The following is a 21,614-nucleotide window of genomic DNA, read 5'->3' as shown; positions in this document are numbered from 1 at the left end:
TCCACCAGGAAATTGGTGTTAAGGTTAACCTTAACCTGGCGCCATAACCAACTCGGCCATCTCACCGATGTGATTGGATGCTGTAAATGTCTGTTATTTTACAACATGATGCTTGCAGCAAAACGTTACTTCCATCCGTGCTTCAACGGTCAACTTACAGCTCGCGTAACAGCCAGTGCGACAGCGACAGCGATGACTTCAGCTTTGCCTTTGATTTCAGACAGTACGGATAGCACCGACGAGAATGTCTATGTTCGGCCTGACGTTGGACTAACAGCAGGCAGCCGCGGAATAGTTTTATTCCAAGCCCATCGAGCTCTGGAGAGCATAAGAGACAAAATAAATTAGTCATCTTATGCAAGCTTAGGCTATGACAGAAGACGAAGCTGCCGCGCGCACAACCACTGGCGCAAAGCTAAGGGCAAAGGGCCAAGTCCGCGATGCCGCCAATAAGGCGCTTGATGGCTACGATGTCGACATTATCAGGAGTGGCGCCCTTAAACAAACGAGAGGATATGTGCCATGGCAAGAGCACATCATGAACTTGAGTGGCTCCACGAAAACCCGGGCACCCTGCGGATTTGTGATGTTCTACCCCAAAGACAAAGATTCCGAATGTTTATCCTTCAAAGAAAGACTGGAGGAATTCATTTCTTACGGGTTTCATCGGCATCTGGGAGCAGTGAAGGAGCCGGTGATGAACGGGTTCAAGGTCCATGAAATGCAATACGATAACTCAGAATCCCTGGAGCACCGGTTCGCGGCTATGAGGGATGCGGGCGACATCCCAACCGGTTTGCGACGCGACGCGTTTCTCTATGTCGACGATGAAGCGCTGAACTCCCTGTCTTCTGCTAGACCGTTTGTGTGGTTATGGGAGCCACAAGAGACGAAAGAGATAGAGGAACGTCTTGGGCCACTCAAGGTGGATATTAAGCACGTAGCACCACTCCTACTCATGCGATTGACACAGCGGGATATGTCGCTTACAAAGCGCCAGCTAAAGCTATGGAGTCTGGAGCCAGAGTTGGGAAACTTGCACAAGGATGCGTCCAAGTCAAAGGAGAATGGTCACCATGATAGAATCTGGCCTCCCCGGAGGCTGGCTATGTAAGAAGCCAATTGATACATGACAAAGCCTTGTAGTCGTCAATGCCTCATACCAAATTGCCCTATCTTCCCGTGCCAACACATATGTAATACTTCGGAATCTCGAACAGTCTCTCTCAAGAGCTTGGGTTTGCGCCCTTCTTTGTAGGTTACAACTCGGAAGGTTGTGTTTCGGTAGAAGGCTTTGCACTTGTACCATCATGGCCGACGCCCACACACACATAGAACCTGGGTTGGAGCCTAGAACAGTCGTCCTTCACGGCGGGATTCCAGTTATGGAAGTCGGAAACATCCGCATTGTGCTCCGAAAGAATGTTGTCACATCGATCGCCATCCTTGACGTAATAAAACTTTGTACAGTCTGACATAATACCATTCTGGATACACGTCAGTCTTCTTGATCGAAATATATTTTGTACTGCGAGTTACCTGGATGGGGAGCGGCGTCGGCAGTCCGTTGCTCCCAGTGCTGGTATGCTTTCTCCGGATCTTTCGTATGCAGTAACGATAACCTCTCTGGAGCTCACATTTTGCGAGATCGTCAGGGTTCCAAGACAAAGATGGGTTCAGCGATACGAAATCGGTCACGTTCTCTGTTCATCGTGTCAGCAGTCAAATTAGCAAAGGTAGACCAAGAACATACCACCAAAGATATCTGCGACCACCAAGCATCTGTTAACACTTGGTTTCCTCCCACGTCTTGGCGGTAGGTCTATATAAGGAGCATATTCTGCGCAGTCTGGGGGAGTGCCGGGTGCCAGCGGTAATTCTGTCCATTCTGGTTGTCGGGTTGGACGAGAGGCACGAGAAGGGAATGTCCAGGTTCCTGGGACAGTCTTGACACTGGTTGCATAGCAGCTGGCAGGCACTGGGAAAGTTATGAAGCAATCATCAACATCGCCACTAAGTGAGGTTAACACCGATGCGCAATAGGTTGAGCGCTCGGTGTACTTACCGATATCCGGAGTGCGTCTCAGTGCTCCCAGAGGGTTTAGTTGTGTCTTGAGTCTGCGTCGAAGTGGTGGTCTCCTCAACAAAGTAGGCGTCTGGTGATGTGAAGGGATAGTCGGTAACTTGGCAACTGGCGGCTAGTTAGAAGCAGACCAGATTTGAGAGGGGATGACTCACGATGAAGTCAAAGAACTATAGTAGTCCACCAACTCCTCATTATAGCCAAAAGGAGAGTTGAGCTCAACTTAGAATGTCAGCAGCATACACTTGGAGCAAGATTGTCTTGGAGTAGGGCCACCATCTTTGTCGGACCACATATGGATGAGCGAAGTGCAAAAGTCCTTGGCCCTTCCATCTCGAAGACAGATGTAGTCGTAGGTGAAAAGAAGCTGATCAACATTGTACGTTGCTGGTGTGTTCCGCCCATCTAGCTTGAACGTTTCGCTGGAGCAAGCCTCATTTCGTTCAGAGCGAAAAGCATTCAGAGACTTGCAGCAATCGTCAGTGCAAATTGAAGCCAGGCGATCGCTTGAGGGGAATGCGCCCTTAAAGGCCATGCTCCCAAGACCTGCGCTGCACTGGACTGGTTCGTTAAATATGGCCCTTGGGAGGTATTAGCTGGATGGCTTTGAGCATTCTTAGGGGAGAAGTTGAACTTACTGGCATTTCTTGGACAACGTCTCTGGAACCCCTAGACTTAATTCTGTGCCATCTTCGGTCTTAAAGAATTGCTGTCCTCCTACCAAACATGACGCCAATGACAGGAGCTGTAACGGTAGGAGTAACCCCGGGCGATACGAAGACATCTTCGACATGTAAGTGATCTCAAAATATGTCCTGCGTAGCCTCAGCTCAATTATGGTGGCTGTAGGTTGGCAAGAAATACAGCAACCCACAGCCAAAAGAAGACATGTTGTGACTTCAATGCCGCGTTTTCCGAATATGAATCCACTGGCGACCCGTTATTATGCAGAATAAATTGTTTATGGAGTATTCCGAGTCATACATGGGCAGAACCAACAACCAACAGTTGATCCAATGTTTTAGGCAGCCACTGCGAGAGATCTCCGCCAAGGAAGGTCCGTTCGGCTACTACCGACTACCCGTGCACTTACAACACGGTGCTTGGCCCGCTCCTTCCCAGACTACTGGGTCCCCAAGGCTTAGGCCGCCATACAGATCGAGAAGGTGCTGTTTGGTCTTGGGCTTTAGGGCCGTCATCTTGCACTCAAGAGACAACTTGGTGTCCAACTCATTGGAGCCTCCAAGCAACGCACATGCACCAATAGTGCTGGGACGGTGAGTTGAGCCTAGGAATATTCTGTTTGTGTTGTAGTTAGCACCGACGGTAATCAATCCGCTTCGAGACCCAGAACATCATGGCTGAAGTGGAACTCATGGTTATTGACAATAAAGGAACTGCTAACAAGTATTTCGCCTCCTCAAGAGACTGATAGGTCATCTTCAACGACAAAGAGGGCTTTAAGGAGAAGACTGGTGGTGTGGACAAGGCTGAACTTCGTGTCGTAATGATTTAGCCTATCAACTGACACTTTGCGGCGCTCGTGGTTTTACTAGTCAAATATTTGATATCAAATGCTCTCATGTCGCGCGTTAAGAAGAGAGATCGCAAAGTCTTTATGCTGCCAACTGCGAGACGGCGGGTATTCTGACGGATGGTCATCAGCCCAGACTCAATCGGTACACAATAATCCTGTGTGATGAGGACAATTTGTTGAGTATGTCGAAAGCAGACACATTCACCATAGTAAAGGTAGTAGCTTATTCAGTAGAACGTCATTGTATGTAACTTGTCGCCAGCATCCCAAATGACGACGGATAGCAATAAACACGATATGCCTTTTTAACAAGGTACAGTCAGATAATACATATAACTCGTGAGATAACATGCTATTATGGTTTGGCCAAGAAAGTCAATGCTCCCAATGCATATCCATCCAGCCCAGTCTGAAGCGTTGGGTGAACAACAGGAGCAAACTTGGAAGAATGGTTCGCAGGAATTGTCTGCGCAATAGTTCCATCAGCCTCTGCCTTATCCCACGCCTCTTCGCCGACAGACCCATACGAGAAGAAACAGTAGGGCTTATCAACAGCAGTTGCCAAGATCGAGAAATCTTCGCTAAATGCCAGCTTCGGCGTATCTCTATCGTATTGTCCTGGTCCTTCGCCAAAGTGCGCGGCAAATGACTCCTCAACCCTCTTGGTGACAGCGACATCGTTTGTCGTCAGAGGAAAAGCGCGGGTTTGCTCAAATTCGGGACTCTTGATAACATTGGCACATGAACACTCTGCTTCCACGACTGCCTTGATTCGCTTCAGTAGACGCTCGCGTGTAGCGGTTGTAGTTGATCGTGTGTCAACACCAAGAACGGCTGAGTCTGAGATGATGTTCTCCACATCTCCAGCATGTATGCTTGTGACAGTAACGACGCTTGACTCCGCAGGGTCGACTTCCCTACTGACAAGAGTCTGCAATTTGAGTATGGCGTTGGCTGAGATGGCGATCGGGTCAATGGCTGTGTGAGGCATGCTTGCATGTGAGCCCTTCCCGTGGATGGTGACTTTGAAGTTATCCGCGCTCGTAGCGACGAGGCCTCTACGGGTGCCAATCGTGCCAGTCCGAAGAGGTCTGACGTGTGCTCCAAGAACGAAATCTGGAACAGGTACGTCGTGCTTGGTGTAGAGGCCATCGTCCACCATAGCTTGAGCGCCAGTACCTCGCTCCTCGGCCGGTTGGAATGCCAGCACTAGCGTACCAGACCAAGAATCTCGAGCGGAGAATAACGTCGCTGCAGCACCCAGCAATGTCACGATATGCATATCATGACCACAGGCGTGCATGACAGGCTTCTCAATTCCGCTGGCAGCGTGCATCATTCGCTTGGTGCTGGCATACTCCAACCCAGTGGTCTCTTCAACCGGTAGAGCGTCAATGTCTGCTCTTAGAAGCACCGTAGGACCATCGCCGTTGCAAAGAACAGCTGCTAAACCATGGCCGCCGATGTGAGGTTTGATGATCAAATCGCTGGGGCCAATCTTCCGAAGCCTATCAGCAATAGTGGCCGCCGTTTCGACTTCTTGGTTTGAGAGCTCAGGGTTTTGGTGGAGGTGCTTGTAGAGATCTTCCAGTGGCTGTAAATCCGGTCGATGCTGATCCACAAGCTGAGACAGGTTCAATGGCGACATGTTTACTCGAGTGGAAGTTAAAAACTTAGATAGAGGAGTAGGGTTTAAAATGGGCATTCAAACGTTGTCGTGGATATGTCGGCGTATTTATGCCGAATGCTGAAGGAAGAGCTGGTCGCTTACACCACTTTCAGAGTCATGGTCGGAATGTCGGCCTAAGGCAATGGCGAGGTCAACCTCTTGCAGTGACATACACTAAACTTATTTCTACGTGCAACAACTTCAGTTGTGTTTTCTCTTTTATACATTTCTTTTTGATCAATTAAACCTTAATCGCTCATTACCGCATCAAAGAGTACATCTGCTTCCTCAGTCTTCGGCACGCCTCCGAGCGTTCGGATCAAACTACCCGAACCTATTCTCACGCTGACAGCTGAACGCGTGCAATGTAGGATATCAATTGGTAGGAGTGAAGAAAGAGGTTCTATCAATGCTCTAAAGTATTATACAGAATAAACCCACAGTAAGGATAAACTGAAGAGGTGAAACGAAACGAAGCGAAACCGATGACTTCCAACTGTCAGACAACCTGTCTGCCCCAGATTCCTAATCTTCCTCATCACTCCCCTTAATCAATGAATCAACGTATTCAAAAGCAGTCATGTCGGCGCTGCAGGTGGTGTTGACCTCGGGCATTTCTCCATCGATAAAGTACTTCGCAACGATGTTGTTGGTGCAATTTGAGGGATGGGCGGTAAGACCGTGCTAGGAAGAGACAGTTAATGTGTGAGTCGCACAACAGGTGATCGGGACTATACTTACACCGGCGCCTTCATGGACAACAACTCGACTTCCTCTGAACTTGGTAGAAACTTCCCATGCGCTACGCAGAGATGTGGCTGGGTCATATCTACCATTGACGACCAGGATGGGATAACTGGTGTTGACGTTGCGAAGTGTGTTGAGATCAGTTCGCTCAGCAGCCGAGAATTTCCAGCTGGCGCAACCCACTCGGCCCTTAATTGTAACATCGGCAAATGAGCTCTCAGCATAGTGAGCTTGATACACCGAGAAGAGGTCGTCGGGGTCTTCTACACGGAAAGTGCTGTCACTACACGCGATACCAAACAATGCCATGTCTTGCTGGCGGTTCCATTTCGTGCCACTCGCGCCTCCAGTGCTGTTGTCGGGCGTTTTCCCAGTGAAGAGATCCTCGATAGCTTTAATGGCAGTCGGGAAGTAGATGGGATTGTACAGAGGCTGCAAGATCTGCTCTTTGGTTTGATACGACAGTGCAACATCTTCTGACTTGCTCCTGAATTCGTTCATCAAGCTCTCCCCGGTCGTGCTCTTGCCGTGGTAATCGGCTAGAGAGCATAGATCCTTGCCGGACATGACACAGTCATTGAATAGGTTGGCAAGCGACCTCTCTGTATCAAACGTGCCGGTTAACCAGGTTCCTGCAAGGTAGTCGTCGGCGTTTAGGTTCGCGTCAAGAAGGATGCGGCCGACGCGCTTGGGGAACATTGAGGCTACAACTTGGCCAAGAATAGTGCCATAGGAGCTGCCCCAGTAGTTTAATTTGTCGCCTTGGCCGAGAGCGTCGACGATTGCCATCATATCTCTTGCAACAAAGGGAGTCCCAATGAAACGACCAGTGTCTCGATGTTCTTCCCAGCATAACTGAGCCACTTGACGAAACATTTGCCACCCCTCAGTCTTGACATCTTCCCAGACATCAAATTGAGGAAGTGTGTGGAATTCTCGGCGATGGAGATTACCTGCGTTAGCAAGGATTTCTTCAGCGGTCGGGCAATCAAAGGGAATGGTACGCCCGGTACCGCTGTTACAGTGTTAGCTTGCTACTAAAGCTGTTGGGATGGCAAGCTTACCGTGGATCAAACCCGATGATATCGTAGTGCCCACCGAGAACACTTTGTTATATACGTTAGCTGATGGAGCCTTGTGGGTGAGCTAAGGGCCTTACGGGAGCATTGCCTCTGCACCTGTCAATACGGCCTCGACACCCGAGCCACCTGGTCCGCCTGGGTTGTAGAGAACGCTACCCATGGAGGGCTCCTTAGTAGCTTTGGCACGGATCAAGTCCAATTTGATCGTCTTGCCATCGCTCGAGTTCATGTAGTCAAGAGGAACCTCAAATCTAGCACAATCGAACTTCTTCTGGGCTTCGTTCTTAGCCTTGTCACGAAAGTTCAGGTCACATTTGGACCACTCGATGGAGGGCTTCTTGGAGTCGGTCCTGGGTGTCAGGGCGGCATGAACATCGTCGGGTAACGAAAGTGCCCGAGTTGAGTGCAGAAGCACGTGGGCAAGAAGGAAGGTTTGTGCTTTCATGATGGTGATAATGATGGTGATAATGGCAATGGTAATAATGATGATGATGATGATGGTGGTGATAACGATGGTGATAATGAAGTTGATGTTGATGTTTGGATGAACTAATGAGCAGTGGACTGCCTCCCTTTATGTACTCAAATGGCTCCTTCATTGTTTGTCTTGAGCATTGCACCTGCCGTTGTCGGTAATCCTGTTTCTCAACCTCTCGGCGCATTATAAGTCCATAAACGAAAATGCAGGTGCGATTGGCAAATCAAATCCAAGGCAAGATCGACCCGAGGGAAGGAATACCTACGTTGTCGATCTCCAGTGTCAGCTCAGCCTTGTGAGCGCAGCATTGTTCCCAACTAGGCAAGTGGAAGACAGATCGAAGGATGAGCCTTGGGGTCTATGAGCTTGGCCTGCATATCAGGTCTGAGGTCGTCCTGCCACGATTATCGAAACGTCATTCGCCAAGAGAGATTCGTTTGTCGAGGTTGAAATTAGTGCGGCTTATGTTGCCCATTAGAGATAAATTGGCTGACTGACAGGTAGCAAGGAACAAAACCAAGCAATATGACGCGTTCCAACTCGTATTAATCCGATGGCATTGTGTTACTATGTTTAAGCATAGGACTAGCGGGAGAGTTTATTTGGACGCCTGATGGTGTTACAGTTGGCTGTACAATGGCTTATTCCGTCTCACCGCCCACCCTTGGCTATCGCATGGAATTGACTTCTTGGACGCTGTTGTAACGGTCTTTCGGAATAATTAGATTTCATTCTTTGCCGTATCATCATGCGGATGCGAGTTTACGTATCATTCCTCAAGGTGTCTGCCATCCTGGGCCATGGCATCGATCTCTCATAGCGACTTTTGTTTCATTTCTATTAATAATATACATGGTTGATTATACAGTCTATTCTAAATTACTGTTACCATTACCGGGAATTCTCACGGTGAAATTTGGAGCCAGGTTTCCAAACAGGCCTTGATGTGGGGTATGCTTCGTATCAAAAATGGCTTCAAGGAATAGAAAGACTTGCGAATGTATACTCGTTTTCTCGTTTCTTATTTTGAAAGACTTGAATAAGAACTGAACGAGTATCAAGCTATGTTTCGGTCTTCATCGGTTGCACAGTGAGTTGTTTAACTGTTCAAACTTTCAAATTACTTTGGTCATGGACGATTCGAGACCATCACGAACATCACAATTCAGACTAGGAACTACTGTTTGCCTAGCACGTTAACCAGGTCAACGACGTTGCACTTAAGGTATCAAGACGATGTAGTAGAGCTATCGATTCATAGAGCTTGGTGATGCCACTTCCCATCTCACTCCACTTCTTGACTCTATCGTACTCGACGGTTTAGCATATACTCGGCGAAAAGAATCAGACACGCATGATCGAGAATGCAATGTGTGTATGTTTCTACCTGATAAATCAGCCTTTTACATCGGAGTAATGTTGTCTTCTTCAAGGTTCTGGGGAAAGGGCAAGCGAAGATCACCAAACCGAACAGACTATTCGAGATGTGTGTTACTCAAGTTTACAGATATAATTCAACACTTCTCATAACACTATAGGAGAGACATGTATGTCTATCCGGAAGGATCTGCCCCGGTATCACTTGAAGATTTTCTAAGAAAGTGCCAAATCATATCGTCTCGACTTTTGGTAGTCAAGCTATCTTGACTCAGACAAAAGCACCACTGGTATATAACTACATCATTAATAAGAACGTAAGCTTCATCCTTTACTCCCACGCTTAACATTACCCCATGCTCATGTCTAATCGTTCAACTCAGCATATGCGAAAAAGTCCTGCTTGAATCCCCAGTTACCACCCCTATCAACATGTCAGTATACTTCATCAACAGAAAGAATTAAAAAAACATACGCTGATTTCGACGCATTCTTTAACCAACAGTTACCGTTTTGGGCATCATAATCCACCGACATGCGTTTTGAGAAAACAACACTCTTGCATCTCAAGCCAGTATGGTTCTCATCGTCCTTTTGGTTCATATTACCGCAAGCCTCCATACAATCATTAATACTGTACGCAAAGAATGAAAGGTAGTCAAAGACAACGCCTCCCTCCTTTGCTTTATCGCCTTGTGGCGCGTTCACGCCGCACCACCACTTAAACTCGTACCCCTTGTTTGATTTATACCTTGTCTCGTCGTTCAACTTATCGGGACAATCCAGTTCCAGATTTTCGACCTTAGATGGAGACCTAGGAACGTAAGGGGCTGTCGCGTTTTCGGTAGATGTGCTATTGTCGAGGGTTGGGCATGAGGTTGGCTCTGCTGTCGCGCGAGGAGCGTCCACAGCGGAATCGGCTGAACAATCACTACTACAAACTGGTCAACGATTGATACTCTTGTCTGATGTTCACGACCTACGATTTGTTTGCCAGGGCAGCGCCCAATCCTCCACCAACACCGGCACCGACGACGATTGCCGTTAATAGAGCAACAAGTCCAGCGAATGCCCATAGTCCCAAACCGAAAGGAGGTCTTTGTCCCTGAGGAGCTGGCGATTGATATTCCGGAGACACATAGTAATGTCCATTTTGGCTATATCCGGCTACCTCCGGGGCTTTGGCAGCCTGCTCAGCATGAGTGTCGACCTGAAGGCCTTCACTATCCGGAAGCTGTTGGTTTTGACTCATCGTGACCCGAATCGCGAAACGAAACTCGACGGAAGATCGTCACAAGAACCACCGGTTAGAAGGATGCTGAGAAAGAAAGAAAAAGGGCGGGAACCAGCACGGTAGGACCATTGTGGGCGCAGCTGTAATCCTTTATAACGACGATCTTGCAACTCTACATTCGCTAAGCAAGGTTACAAAAGTCGTTGCAGGGTCTGATCTGTAGGCTGACCACTCGCATTCCGCAAATCATGGTCCTTTCAGACCCCATGTTGTGGCAGCATCCCACTCACATCCCTGCAAAATTGGAGCGGGTGAGATTGCAGTGACCTCTTTCATAAAGCTTAACGTACTGGGCAGGACTACCATCAAGGAACTCCCTAGCTTCGCAGCATGAGATCCTTCGTGTCTTTCTGGAGACCGGAATCAGGTTTGCGCAATAGTAGCTTCGTTGTCGGGGCGCTGTGATGGTTATCTAGCCTTATACTGGCCCCATTCATGGCGTTTGATTCGAGTAGCCAACAGCCCACTTGTGGCTCTAGCTCCGGCGTAGCATCGATGCGACATTTAACGTTAAGGCTAGCCCTGCTGCCCTGTTCTGCCCTGTCGCAGCAATGTCGGTAGATTCGTCCTGGGCGCCTAGTAGCCAGGCTGTCAGGCTACCTAGGGAGGCCGCTAACCGTAAGGCACTTTAGCCGTTTGCATTTCGGTTTACCGCATAGGCTAGGTGAAGAGAATGACGAAGTGCGGTGACATTCTGAGGCAGTGTTCCTAATTTAGACGCAATTTTCGACCCGGAAAGCTGTTGTGTAACATCGTATGACTGATTGTAAGCGAACAGACAACGGTTCCTCCGAATCCTTCGGACTCGGCATTATCAATGAATTGCGATATATTCGTACAGGGAAGAGGTAGTCAACGAGTGTCGAGTGAGTATCCGTATTGGTGGGGTATAAATGCTGGCATATCAGGGGTCGAACAACGGACGCTAAGGAATGCGGGTTGCTAACCAGCAAGCCAAGAAACTGGCAGATGTCAGATCCACAAGAGGGTGTTGAGGTTGGATGAATTCAACAGAGATACAATGAACGTATCTGTTATCTGAATCAATGGAGTCGGTCTGGTCGTGACGAACAAATTGAGTTTTGACAGAGGAATCTGAATCACTTTCCATTTACAACGTTAGATCCGTTAGGCTGGAGACGAGCTGCCTGCCGTGTGGGCTACACCGTTGCAGAAGGATCGCACGTGATTATCCCGGCTTCGGACCCACATGAGCTCATCTCGGGCTCAACTTCCTAAACACCAAATCCCATCCTATTAGATCGACCGGTATCGCATTCACGAGACCCATCGAATATGCCATTGATGGCCCATTGAACCACACTCAATGGCGTCGCAAGCGGCTCTATATAACCGCAACCATGTATAATCGCGACTCCAGGATAATGCGCAAGCTCCTCGGCAAAGCTTCAACCGAAACCCCCGCAGGCGATTCAAGCAATCTCTCGATAACAAGTGCACCTGCCTCCACAATCGGCGCTTCGTTTCGACCTCAAAAGTCCCAAGATGCCGTATATAAAGCCGGAGTTCCAATATTAGCACTCGATGTATCCCCCGACCGAAGAGCTGCTGTCCTTGCGGGCGGTCATATCCTCAAAACGGTTGTTCTCGACGACCCTTCGAACTTCAACTTCAACTTTCGCGAGGGCGTAGACTTGAGAGCTGTGATTACCGCTCAACCTGCAGGAATAAAGGGCAACCAGGCCGCTGATCAGCTTAGTATACGTGATGTAAGATGGCATGGTGGTTCAACAATATTCACGGCTTGCGCGAACGGCAAGATTTTCGCATACGATATCACTCGAATCGGATCTGGCTCGTCAGAGCCATTGGAATATATGCAGACGCAGGAGGATTCACGACAGGTTAACACACTGGATGTCAATCCTCATCTCAAGAGTTGGCTACTATCCGGTAGTCAAGATGGCATGGCGCGTGTCTTTGATACGTCGGCGCCTATTCAAGGGCGAGGCGGTATAACGTTTCGTCAACGGTTCGCGCCGTTAAAGTGTATTGACTCGGTTCGTCAAGTGAAATGGTCACCAAAGGTTGGTCATGAGATGGCCTGTTGTACGGAGGGCGGAGTGGTACTCAAATGGGATGTACGCCAACCAGCACGTCCATTGCTAAGAATAAACGCGCACGAGAAGGCATGCGCATCCATTGCGTGGCATCCAGATGGCAACCATTTGATCAGTGCTGGTCGAGATACAAAGCTACATGTTTGGGATCTCAGCAGTACAGCTGACAAGAGGCAAAAGCCCAAGTGGTCCGTCACGACCCCTGCACCAATCTGGACTATTGCATGGAGGCCAGGATTATGGTCTGCTACAGCTCAGAACAAGCGCGTTGCTCAGATCGCGGTTTCTTATGATGATAGCAGCTCTCGTCGATATGGAACTTCAGCAGTGCACATCTGGGATTTGGCTAGACCTACCATGCCTTACAAGGAGATTGAGAGATTCGACTCCTCACCAGCGGCCCTGTTATGGCAAGATCAGGACATGCTATGGACTGTCGGACAGGATGGACAATTTACGCAGAGCGACGTTGCATACGCACCCAAGGTTATTGATCGCCAATCGACTTCATCTATGGCATTCTCCCCCAAAGGCGATGTTATGATGTTCCTTGACGAACGATCCCATTCAAGTGGTCGGCCTCGACCCCCAGTCACACACCATGCCGAAATAGTACCCCGTGGGCCTTATGGCTCAAGTCCTAACGCCCCGATGTTGAGCATTAGTCGCAGCGACTCAGAGGAGGATGTAGTGGGCAGTTTTCTTGGTCCTAGACGGCGAAATCGCAGGAAAACAGGAAGATCCCAGATGAGCACAACACCACCATCTGGTTCCAGTCTTGCTGATGATAATAAGCAATTTCTGGCACTCGACCAAGCTATCAATGTCACGGGTCTCTTCAAGACTCAGCAGACAATGGCTTTTGGTCGTTTGCCTGCTGTGAAAACAACGCAGATCTACCAGTATCTCTCCGGTTTGTACCTTGAGACAATCCGGCAGGAGCTTCCATATGTTGAAGATGACAAACCGCTCAATAAGCGAGTTAGCATTATCATGGAACATTACGCCCGCGCAGCCGAGAGTGTTTCGCTATTCCGGTTGGCACAAACATGGCGCATTCTGTCTTATACAGTCGGAATACTCCTCGATCGACGCGCTCAGTACCATCTGGACACACGTCTCGGACGCTTCCACAAAGTGAAGATAGAAGAGAGAAAGGGAAGTGGATTGTTAAAACCCGTTGACCTTTATACTGGCAGTCGAACGCCCGGCGATGAGACACCCCGACGAGCTCCTCCTCCCAAGTCAGGACTTAACGGCCGCTCTCTAAGCACTCGATCCCTACTCGCCTTGGGATTCGAAAGCACATCCAACGTCTCAACGCCACTTGCGCGACCGGCTGATGCCGTAGACAAAGACAACTCCCAAGTTGGCAAGAAATTGGCAGCAGTCTCAGAGCCTGACGAATTAAGTCTTGGGCCTGGCATAAATGACCGGTTCGAAGACACTCCCCGACGGCGTCTGGACTCTGCTCCTGTATCCGACGTCAGCCATGAGACCGAAAGCTCACAGATCTCTAGCACTGAAGGATACGACTTTTACGACGCCGAGGTCTTGCTCAAGGCTGTCGATGTTCCCCCTAAGAAGAAGGAACCTCTATCGCTGGGACCCGCGAGCCCTCAAGTACAGAGAGTTACACGTCACGATTCGGACGAGAGCTTTGCTCAGATGTTTTCGACTTCTGATGCTACCAAGCAACCACCGACGTCGGTTTCTAAGAGTACTGGACCATGGCGTTCGAGTCTTGCGAGACATGCTTCGGATATGGAAAAGGAGAATAAGGAATACCCAAGTCACATCCGTGGCGAGGAAGTCCATCTTGGAGATACACCCACAGACTCACCGAAACCGCGCATCAAGGAACCAACAGGCTCACCGGAAGAGGTGTTCTTAATATCTCAGACCACAATGGGAACCGACGATTCGTACCCTTCGCAAACGTCAGAGCCAGTCGAGCCTGGATCGCCTGATAAGACCGCGCCTCAATCGCTTCCAACAAAGGTGGAATCCCCTCAACCGCAATTACTCGCCCCAGCAAGCCATCCCAACCGGACCGCTAGTCCTCTGAAGGACCTATTTCCTGTCCACAAGGACCTTCGACCTCATGTTGTAGAGACCGACTATCTTCCCTGGGACGACGACCCTTTATACCCATTCCCGACCGTCGCTTCCGGTGATTCCCCTATGGTTTCACCTCTTGATCCTTACAACTCTATTACAGAAGCATTGCACTACGAGTCTCGATCTTCCGCCCTCAATGCGTCGGCGATTGTTCTTCTGCTGAAGCCTTTAGTGCCCGAATTTGTCATTGACTACCACCAGGCAAGCGCCGTTTTGCGACAACACCATTCTCGATTGATGTCAATGGGTCTCTTTATCGAGGCGTCACTTCTACGAAATCTTTGTGTTCAAGGATGGCCGGAAGGTCTTCCACAATGGGGCGAAAACTACACTGCCATTTTCACGCCAGCTCAACAGAATGGAAAGGTCAGCTTCTTTTGCTCTACATGCAAAAAGCCAAGAGAGCTTGACCCCAAGAACGGTCCAGAAGGAATATGGACTTGTGAGCGCTGTCGCTCGACGATGGCACCTTGTGCTGTCTGTGGACATCGAGAACCAACACAAGCAGAGTTCACTCCTATTGAAGTCGCTACTGCAATGGCCTCTTCTGGCTCGTTCCTTTCTGAGTGGTGGTACTGTCCCGGCTGTGCACACGGTGGCCACGCATCTTGCCTCCAGGCATGGCATGCGCCAATTGATATGCCCGAGTCTGGCGCCTCAGCAACCTTCAGCGATGGCTGTTGTCCCCTCGACGGCTGTGGCCATGCATGTCTCCCAGGCCGATACCGCGGCGAAACAACCACCGCACGAGCTGATGAGATCGGTCGCGCAACGGTTGAGAAGACCCGTGCTCGAGACGATCGCGCACCAAGTAGCAGCCGTCGCTCAAGTCCACGTCCAGGAACAGACCGTTCTGTGAAGAGTGATGGAAATGATATACCCCAGAGTAGAGCGGTTGGTATGGCTAGGGATGCATTGAACAAGAGCAGTGGCGGGATCTTGAGCTCAAGTCCTGGAAGAGCGGTTGCTACAGGGGAGAGGGAGAGAAGGAAGAGTGTTAAATTTGCAGGGACGGATCGTTAGTGACGATCATTGTAGACTGTACAATTGCTTTTTGTGATTGGTGTTTTAGCATGGCGTTTGGTGGGCATATATACGTGTTGCTGGAGATTGAGACATGATACCTGGGGTTAAGGGGAATACATATATGCAATATTTATCCATTTGTTCTTTATTATCATACGATACAGCATGTGATTAAGGTTCATCAATTTGATCTATCATATTGTCGCGGGGAAACGGCCGGGATCTATTTGCAGGTTCAGGTTCAGCTCAATCCTAGTTTTTGCTCCTTTGCCTCGCTACGGTATAAAGAGTTTCAAATTACCTAGACAACGACTTCGTCACTTTATCACCCCCTCAATGCGTTGCTACCCCTTTACGCGTCTGTGGAGAGTCTATTTAACTTATTCTGGGTCCTATCTTCTTGTGGAACCTTTATATCTTCACCCGACCACAGTACTCGGAACCATATTGATCGTTTTACATACTTCAAAATGCCTCCAGTTAGAACAGCCAAGGTCAACTCTGCTGCAGATGCACCAGCTCCTGGTCTTGAAACGCCAAAGAAGAGACTTCTCAAACCAGTCTCTAAAGGTGTCAAGACTGCCACTTTTGACTGGAGTACCAGGGAGTGGGACGGCTTATACCATCGATCAATCGGAACTGCTACGAGGATTATTCACTTCGGACATCGCTTTGTCTTGACTGAGTAAGTCAATCCTACGGTATCTATTTGGATTGGCACTAACATCATCAGCGAACATATTGAAGACATTGCAGTCCTGGCTCGTCCAGTTCGTGAAAAGATCACACAGTTGTCGTTCAGGTACTCAGATGTCAGTTACGACGCAACAAACGACGCCAGAGCGGTCACGAACCAAGGAGCTCTCCGTTTAACCAAGGTTTTGCCCAACCTAAAGGTCCTTAAACTGCAAGGCACAGCAGAAATCACTGACGACGGTATCACTGCTTTCCTCAAGAACTTGCGCAGTCTTCAGATTCTTGAAGTCACTGGCACAATTGGCATGTCCGAGATGCCCAGTGGCGAGCTGTTTGATGAATTCCTCCAACATCCCGAGTGGGCTCCCGATTTGAGATCGCTTGCTATCAAGGATAATTAAAGTGACAAGGTGTTTATGAAATCCATGAGAGAGATGAGCAGGTCGAGGCCGTCTTTGATCGTTTCTTTGGTGAGCAGGAGTGAGGAGAAGAAATGGGGTGATTGGGAATTGACATCGACGACGAAAGATTTCTCGAACGGACGGAAGATGTCGACGAGGTGATGGGTGGATGGTTTATTTTTGTGATATAGCGTGTATTTATTGAGAGTCTGGTTCACTTTTTGCGATTCGAGTATTTTGAAGCATGTCCAGAATAACATTAGGCGCCAACTTGTCCAATCATATAATCTTTACCACCTGACGCTCGGCTCCCTCAAACCATTTACGCATATCACCGGAATCCATTGTTCGATGCGAATGTACCGTTCCCGCACGTTCATATACTCTAGAGCCTTTATTTTCGATAGCTTTGATGATTATAACAGCTGTCTCTCCGTGGAGCAAAGCAAAGTATTTGCCATCTGTGACCGGAATGGTCTCAGCGGGCACCTCTTCAGGATGCTCCAAATTGTAGATGAAGCCACCATAGAACTTAACACCTGGCTCAGGGGCGAAATGATCTGGCCTGTAAGCTCCCAAGCATGCTTGACTCCCACTGCTCGGGTCTCGACATTGGAGGTCCATGTAGATCTCCTTAGTCTGTTTGTAATAGGCGATTACCCAGGATAAACTGACAGGAACAAGCTTCGCTTTAAGAACGAGTTCTGCGTGCGTTATCCGGCCGAACTGATCCGGACCGGCAAGAACATGATGGGCGCTGACGAGCACGGCGTCGAGCGTACCTGTACTTCCCCAGGAAATTTCGCCGGTGACGCTAGCCCAGGACCACGTAGGCGCAACATAGGTAGAGGTGGTAGATGTTCGAACTCCAGGACAGTAGTCTGCATACCAGAAGAGATCTCCCATCAAGAACTTGGACCAGAATCCTGCCACATAATCTCCAAGGCTGATTTCCCTGAAGTTGGATTCCGTCTCGACTGAGGAGCTCTCAGCTTCAATAGAGTTCGTAACGGGGCTCCAGAACTGCCTTGCTAGTGCAGAAATTGCGGGAAATCTATCGGCCATGAAGGTTAAGTTTCTTTGGCCATACATCGTGGCAGTATTCAACCAAAGTGTATGCTTCGCATTCATGGTACAGACACTGTCGGGAAGCGTCTTGTACCAACTGTTAACTCCGTATGTGTGTCCTGAAGGACCATAGTGACCACAATGGCACTCGACACCATCAACGCAGTCATAGGATACCTCATCAACCGAGAAGTGTACCACGCGTCGTGCGAGACGACCTTCTTGGTAGCACCATGCTCTGGTCGACAGGGGGTCGATGTAGGACTGGTCAAAAGGATTATACATACTCGGCATCTGCCCATATGTTTTGTGGACCAAATTGAATCGGGCCTTGATTGGAATTCCATGGCCAGGTACCGACCACGGGAGTGCTGTCATACTTGCAGATCGAAAAAAGCCAGTGTTGGTATCCGGAGATGCGTCGGAGCTCAACATCAATGCGCCGTACGAATAGACTTCACTCATGAGCATCGCCTCAGCCTCCCAATCAGCAGGAGAGTCTTGTATGATACAAAGCGCATCGATCCAGATATACTCGAATCCGAGACGTTTGGTAGTGATTATAGCGTCCCGAAAGGTTTGCGGAAGCTCTTCCCAGGGGATACCATCTGACGATAAACGAGACTCCAAATTTGACTCAGTCGTCTTTGCCCACGGAGGAAAAGATGGACCCCAACAATGACTTAGAGTGACATATGGTTTTAGGTCCACACCTTGAACAAGGAAAGCAGCATACTGATCGTTGATGATCCGTATCTGAATGAGACGCGTGGGCATGAATTGGTTTGGCTTAGGCGCGCATGAGTGGTTTTCAAGACAATTCTGCAGAGCCCCTGATATGAATTGCACTTGTTCATCAGGATTCGAATAAACTCTCTCCCGTCTTACTTGAAGTCTTCTGCAAGGCGAGACTATTTCTGTACGAAGAAGACAGTTAGTTGGTTCCTAAAGGAGAGAGACCACTGAGAGCTTACTTGCCTTTCTGACCATCCACATAAAACAAAAGGCTAGGCTCTGGGACGCGACGGCGGAATTCTCCCATTGCCTCTATCTTTATTCCGGACTCTGATCTTTGGATATGAAAGTCGATTCGGTTCGGCGCAGGCTTGGTTGGGTCCCAATTCGGCATGTTCTTGATGCCTGTGAGGATAACACTGCAAAACCAACAACCTAACTGAACTCCTCTTTGTATTTCCTCAAGCTTCATGATAACGTAATGACTGTTGGAGCTAGTCGATGGTCTTGGAGATGGTTTTTCGGCAGCTGAACAATCTCCATGCAGAGGGGCGCAGAGGCAGTCTGGATGCCAGTGGTCTGTGGAGGTTGGGATAAATCCATCTTGAGTTTCGCTGCTATGACTTTGTGAGACAATTTCTTTATGACCATCCTGATCGTGACAAAGAGGAGGACTGGCCTCAAGGGCGGCTGGGTGTAGTTCAGCGTTGCGCATAGCAAAACGTTGTATGTGGCTCAACTATGGAACTCGTAGTGAGGAGGGATATAACAAAGTCTTATGAAAAATGAAAGTGTGTATGCCCAAAGGGACAACTGACTGATTATAATTTAGACCCACGCGTATGGCAAAAGATCTCCAGTGTTCAGTGACCACGATAACAAGACTCTCCAACATCATATCATCCATGCGCCGGGCACGAAAAGATCTACAACGGCAGCTAATCTTGGCTCGATGAATCTACATGTAATATTCCAAGATTGACTTTTCAGCTCCCCACCTTCAAGCTGGCATTGGTTATTGTTATGTTCAACATGCACCAGGTGACAACTGGCACAGGGCTGCATTTTCCCGCTCCCATCACAAACCTTGCTCTCTCCTGCGTGTCTTACTAGCTTAGATCCCATAAGCATTCCCAAAGTAATCTTTTACTTTGGTTACTAGATGAAGGAGAAATAATTCAGGTTGCGCAGAATGTGAAGTGTTGGATTGTTTGACATCGGTATACAGAGTAGGTAAGCAGCCTTTGTCAAACGCTTATTCCTCGACCCACTTTACATACAGCCCATGCATGAGTCACTCCACTCTTCCTTCAACATTCGGCAGGCAAGGCAGGTACAAGGGAAAAGGCAGGAAGGCAACAACCATCTGCTCCATTCCTCAGTCTCGACCTTGCATTAACTTCCAGTATCTACTGGGTACCACAGAAGCTGCCTTCAAAGGTTCAGGCGCCGAAATACAGTGGCCTAAGTGCTAGTCTCGTCTAACATAAAGCGACCAAGACATTTCGTCTCTTACTCTCTTTCATCCATGGAAAACCACTTCGACAAGACCTGCAGGGTCAAATTACCCTTAGAAGTCATCCTTTTGGTCGTTGAGAATCTGATCCCTAGGGGGATTCACCGATCGATCTTTTCTACCTCAAATGTCGTCACGAAAACATTGCTCAGCTGCACATTAGTCTCCAAAGCAGTCAATCCTACTGCAACCCAACTGCTTTGGCAAAATTGTCTCTACATTGACTCGAAAGATCGTCTTTACCATGTCCGCGATTCTATTTCTCGGCAGGGTTCAGTCACAGGTCGGTCATGCGAAGTTTATCGCCCTACGAGGCTGTTTCTTCGTCTGTATCCAGATCCAACATCTGTGTCCGACGTTGAAATATTCGACGATGATTACTACCCGCCATCGCCGCTCGAGGACATTGACATGTGCGAGGCTGTCAAAAGCTTACTCGTGACTTTGGCTCCGAGTCTCACAACTATCGTTGTGGACATGCCACTTCGCAGTCTTTATCCTTCAAATGATGAGCACGGCGTTCGGAAGATTCTCAGAGACGGGTTCGAAGCGCTGGTCCATATTGAAGAACTTGTCAGCATCAACGACGAACTATACTTGGCCACCAAAGAAGATCACAGTGAGCCACAAGTATGGATCAAATGGGCGAACCTCCGGCGTGTATCCCTCTACAATGTTTTTATGGGCCCCGAGCTATGGAAGGACATGCTTCTATGCCCTCGATTGTACAAGGCGGTTTTCCCACGTGCAGACTCCGACAACTCACGTCGACACGACATCAAAGGTGAATTATCCACCGCGTGGGCTGAAGCTACCGGCCAAAATCCACAGAAGTACCGAGGACCAGAAATTACGATAGCGCTATGTGATTGGTATCGCCAGCCTTACGACTTCGAATCATACACGGAGAGCTGGCGAGACCTGGATCCCGACAATCTCATATCGATCAGGACCGTGATAATCGACCCACAATACGATCCAGCTTTTCAGAACGTAGATGACGAGCAAATCTACACATGTAAGAACTGGATCAGGGAACGTGCTTTGCGTGGCTCACTATGGGATGATATTTGTCTTTGACGTCTCGGCTGTGGATATCCCGCGATGAAAGTGACTGCTTCAGCTGAACCTTCCCCGCCTATAGCTGCATGTACTCTCACCGGTAAGCTTCTAATCCTTTTATTGGATATCTTGCGATTGAGCTGAGTCTAGACCATGACATGGATCAGATCTGACTAGTCTCACGGCCCGCTGCCGCTCTCCTGGACTAGCTCGAACCAAACGGTCGATCTCCACTGCTTCGTCAATTGGTGTGCTCGAAAAACGTGGCTGGCTGGTCAGAAAGTCACTATGCGGCTAAGGACCAATACGGTGGTGATGTCTCGAAATAGAGGCAAGGATTGAGGCTAGCTTTGGATATGTAATATCTGAAGGCACTGTGAAGTGATAGTTGTAAGGATCACGTTCCTAATCTATTGTAACATGCAGATATATCGGGCCATGGTGGCTTATATCACATTTCAGGATTGTTGGGACATTCTCAGAGTGCGGTGACGAGGCATTGAAGCGATAAGCGGGAAGAGTCTTCATCGCCGAACTCGCGGATTATGTCCATCATTGGGACCGCGGAGGTGAGAAACACTTTAGCATTACCAACTGATGTAAGTGTGGGCAGAGACAGTGCCTCGCCGGGCAATCTACAC

The 21,614-nt window shown here is 48.8% G+C and overlaps 9 protein-coding genes across 9 annotated transcripts; 4 read left to right on the top strand and 5 right to left on the bottom strand.

Moving 5' to 3' along the window:
• Window positions 1-370: 370 nt before the first annotated feature.
• On the top strand, window positions 371-1,114 carry FIESC28_02071 (uncharacterized protein; the record flags this gene model as incomplete). The annotated part of the gene is made up of 1 exon (XM_031156221.1): window positions 371-1,114. The coding sequence occupies one exon, from the start codon at window positions 371-373 to the stop codon at window positions 1,112-1,114; it is 744 nt and encodes a 247-aa protein (XP_031019754.1).
• A 145-nt stretch (window positions 1,115-1,259) lies between these two features.
• On the bottom strand, window positions 1,260-2,811 carry FIESC28_02070 (uncharacterized protein; the record flags this gene model as incomplete). The annotated part of the gene is made up of 8 exons (XM_031156220.1): window positions 1,260-1,487; window positions 1,540-1,703; window positions 1,754-2,013; window positions 2,066-2,191; window positions 2,239-2,305; window positions 2,360-2,664; window positions 2,722-2,752; window positions 2,805-2,811. 8 exons carry the CDS (start codon window positions 2,809-2,811, stop codon window positions 1,260-1,262), a joined length of 1,188 nt encoding a protein of 395 aa, XP_031019753.1.
• Window positions 2,812-3,975: 1,164 nt separating this feature from the next.
• On the bottom strand, window positions 3,976-5,268 carry FIESC28_02069 (uncharacterized protein; the record flags this gene model as incomplete). The annotated part of the gene is made up of 1 exon (XM_031156219.1): window positions 3,976-5,268. The coding sequence occupies one exon, from the start codon at window positions 5,266-5,268 to the stop codon at window positions 3,976-3,978; it is 1,293 nt and encodes a 430-aa protein (XP_031019752.1).
• A 546-nt stretch (window positions 5,269-5,814) lies between these two features.
• FIESC28_02068 (uncharacterized protein) lies at window positions 5,815-7,563 on the bottom strand (the record flags this gene model as incomplete). Its single annotated transcript, XM_031156218.1, has 4 exons — window positions 5,815-5,973; window positions 6,031-7,051; window positions 7,101-7,142; window positions 7,196-7,563. The coding sequence occupies 4 exons, from the start codon at window positions 7,561-7,563 to the stop codon at window positions 5,815-5,817; spliced, it is 1,590 nt and encodes a 529-aa protein (XP_031019751.1).
• Window positions 7,564-9,339: 1,776 nt separating this feature from the next.
• FIESC28_02067 (uncharacterized protein) lies at window positions 9,340-10,225 on the bottom strand (the record flags this gene model as incomplete). Its single annotated transcript, XM_031156217.1, has 3 exons — window positions 9,340-9,397; window positions 9,449-9,907; window positions 9,957-10,225. The coding sequence occupies 3 exons, from the start codon at window positions 10,223-10,225 to the stop codon at window positions 9,340-9,342; spliced, it is 786 nt and encodes a 261-aa protein (XP_031019750.1).
• A 1,403-nt stretch (window positions 10,226-11,628) lies between these two features.
• On the top strand, window positions 11,629-15,492 carry FIESC28_02066 (uncharacterized protein; the record flags this gene model as incomplete). Its single annotated transcript, XM_031156216.1, has 1 exon — window positions 11,629-15,492. The coding sequence occupies one exon, from the start codon at window positions 11,629-11,631 to the stop codon at window positions 15,490-15,492; it is 3,864 nt and encodes a 1,287-aa protein (XP_031019749.1).
• Window positions 15,493-15,965: 473 nt separating this feature from the next.
• Window positions 15,966-16,592, top strand: FIESC28_02065 (uncharacterized protein; the record flags this gene model as incomplete). Its single annotated transcript, XM_031156215.1, has 2 exons — window positions 15,966-16,180; window positions 16,229-16,592. The coding sequence occupies 2 exons, from the start codon at window positions 15,966-15,968 to the stop codon at window positions 16,590-16,592; spliced, it is 579 nt and encodes a 192-aa protein (XP_031019748.1).
• A 279-nt stretch (window positions 16,593-16,871) lies between these two features.
• FIESC28_02064 (uncharacterized protein) lies at window positions 16,872-18,867 on the bottom strand (the record flags this gene model as incomplete). The annotated part of the gene is made up of 3 exons (XM_031156214.1): window positions 16,872-18,493; window positions 18,549-18,577; window positions 18,635-18,867. 3 exons carry the CDS (start codon window positions 18,865-18,867, stop codon window positions 16,872-16,874), a joined length of 1,884 nt encoding a protein of 627 aa, XP_031019747.1.
• A 1,056-nt stretch (window positions 18,868-19,923) lies between these two features.
• On the top strand, window positions 19,924-20,991 carry FIESC28_02063 (uncharacterized protein; the record flags this gene model as incomplete). Its single annotated transcript, XM_031156213.1, has 1 exon — window positions 19,924-20,991. The coding sequence occupies one exon, from the start codon at window positions 19,924-19,926 to the stop codon at window positions 20,989-20,991; it is 1,068 nt and encodes a 355-aa protein (XP_031019746.1).
• Window positions 20,992-21,614: the final 623 nt, after the last annotated feature.

This window comes from Fusarium coffeatum, assembly GCF_003316985.1.
Source record: "Fusarium coffeatum strain FIESC_28 chromosome Unknown BRIP53273_contig_45, whole genome shotgun sequence".
Classification (NCBI taxonomy): Eukaryota; Fungi; Ascomycota; class Sordariomycetes; order Hypocreales; family Nectriaceae; genus Fusarium; species Fusarium coffeatum.
The sequence above is the reverse complement of the archived record's forward strand: the minus strand, read 5'-3'. Positions and strand labels throughout refer to the sequence as shown.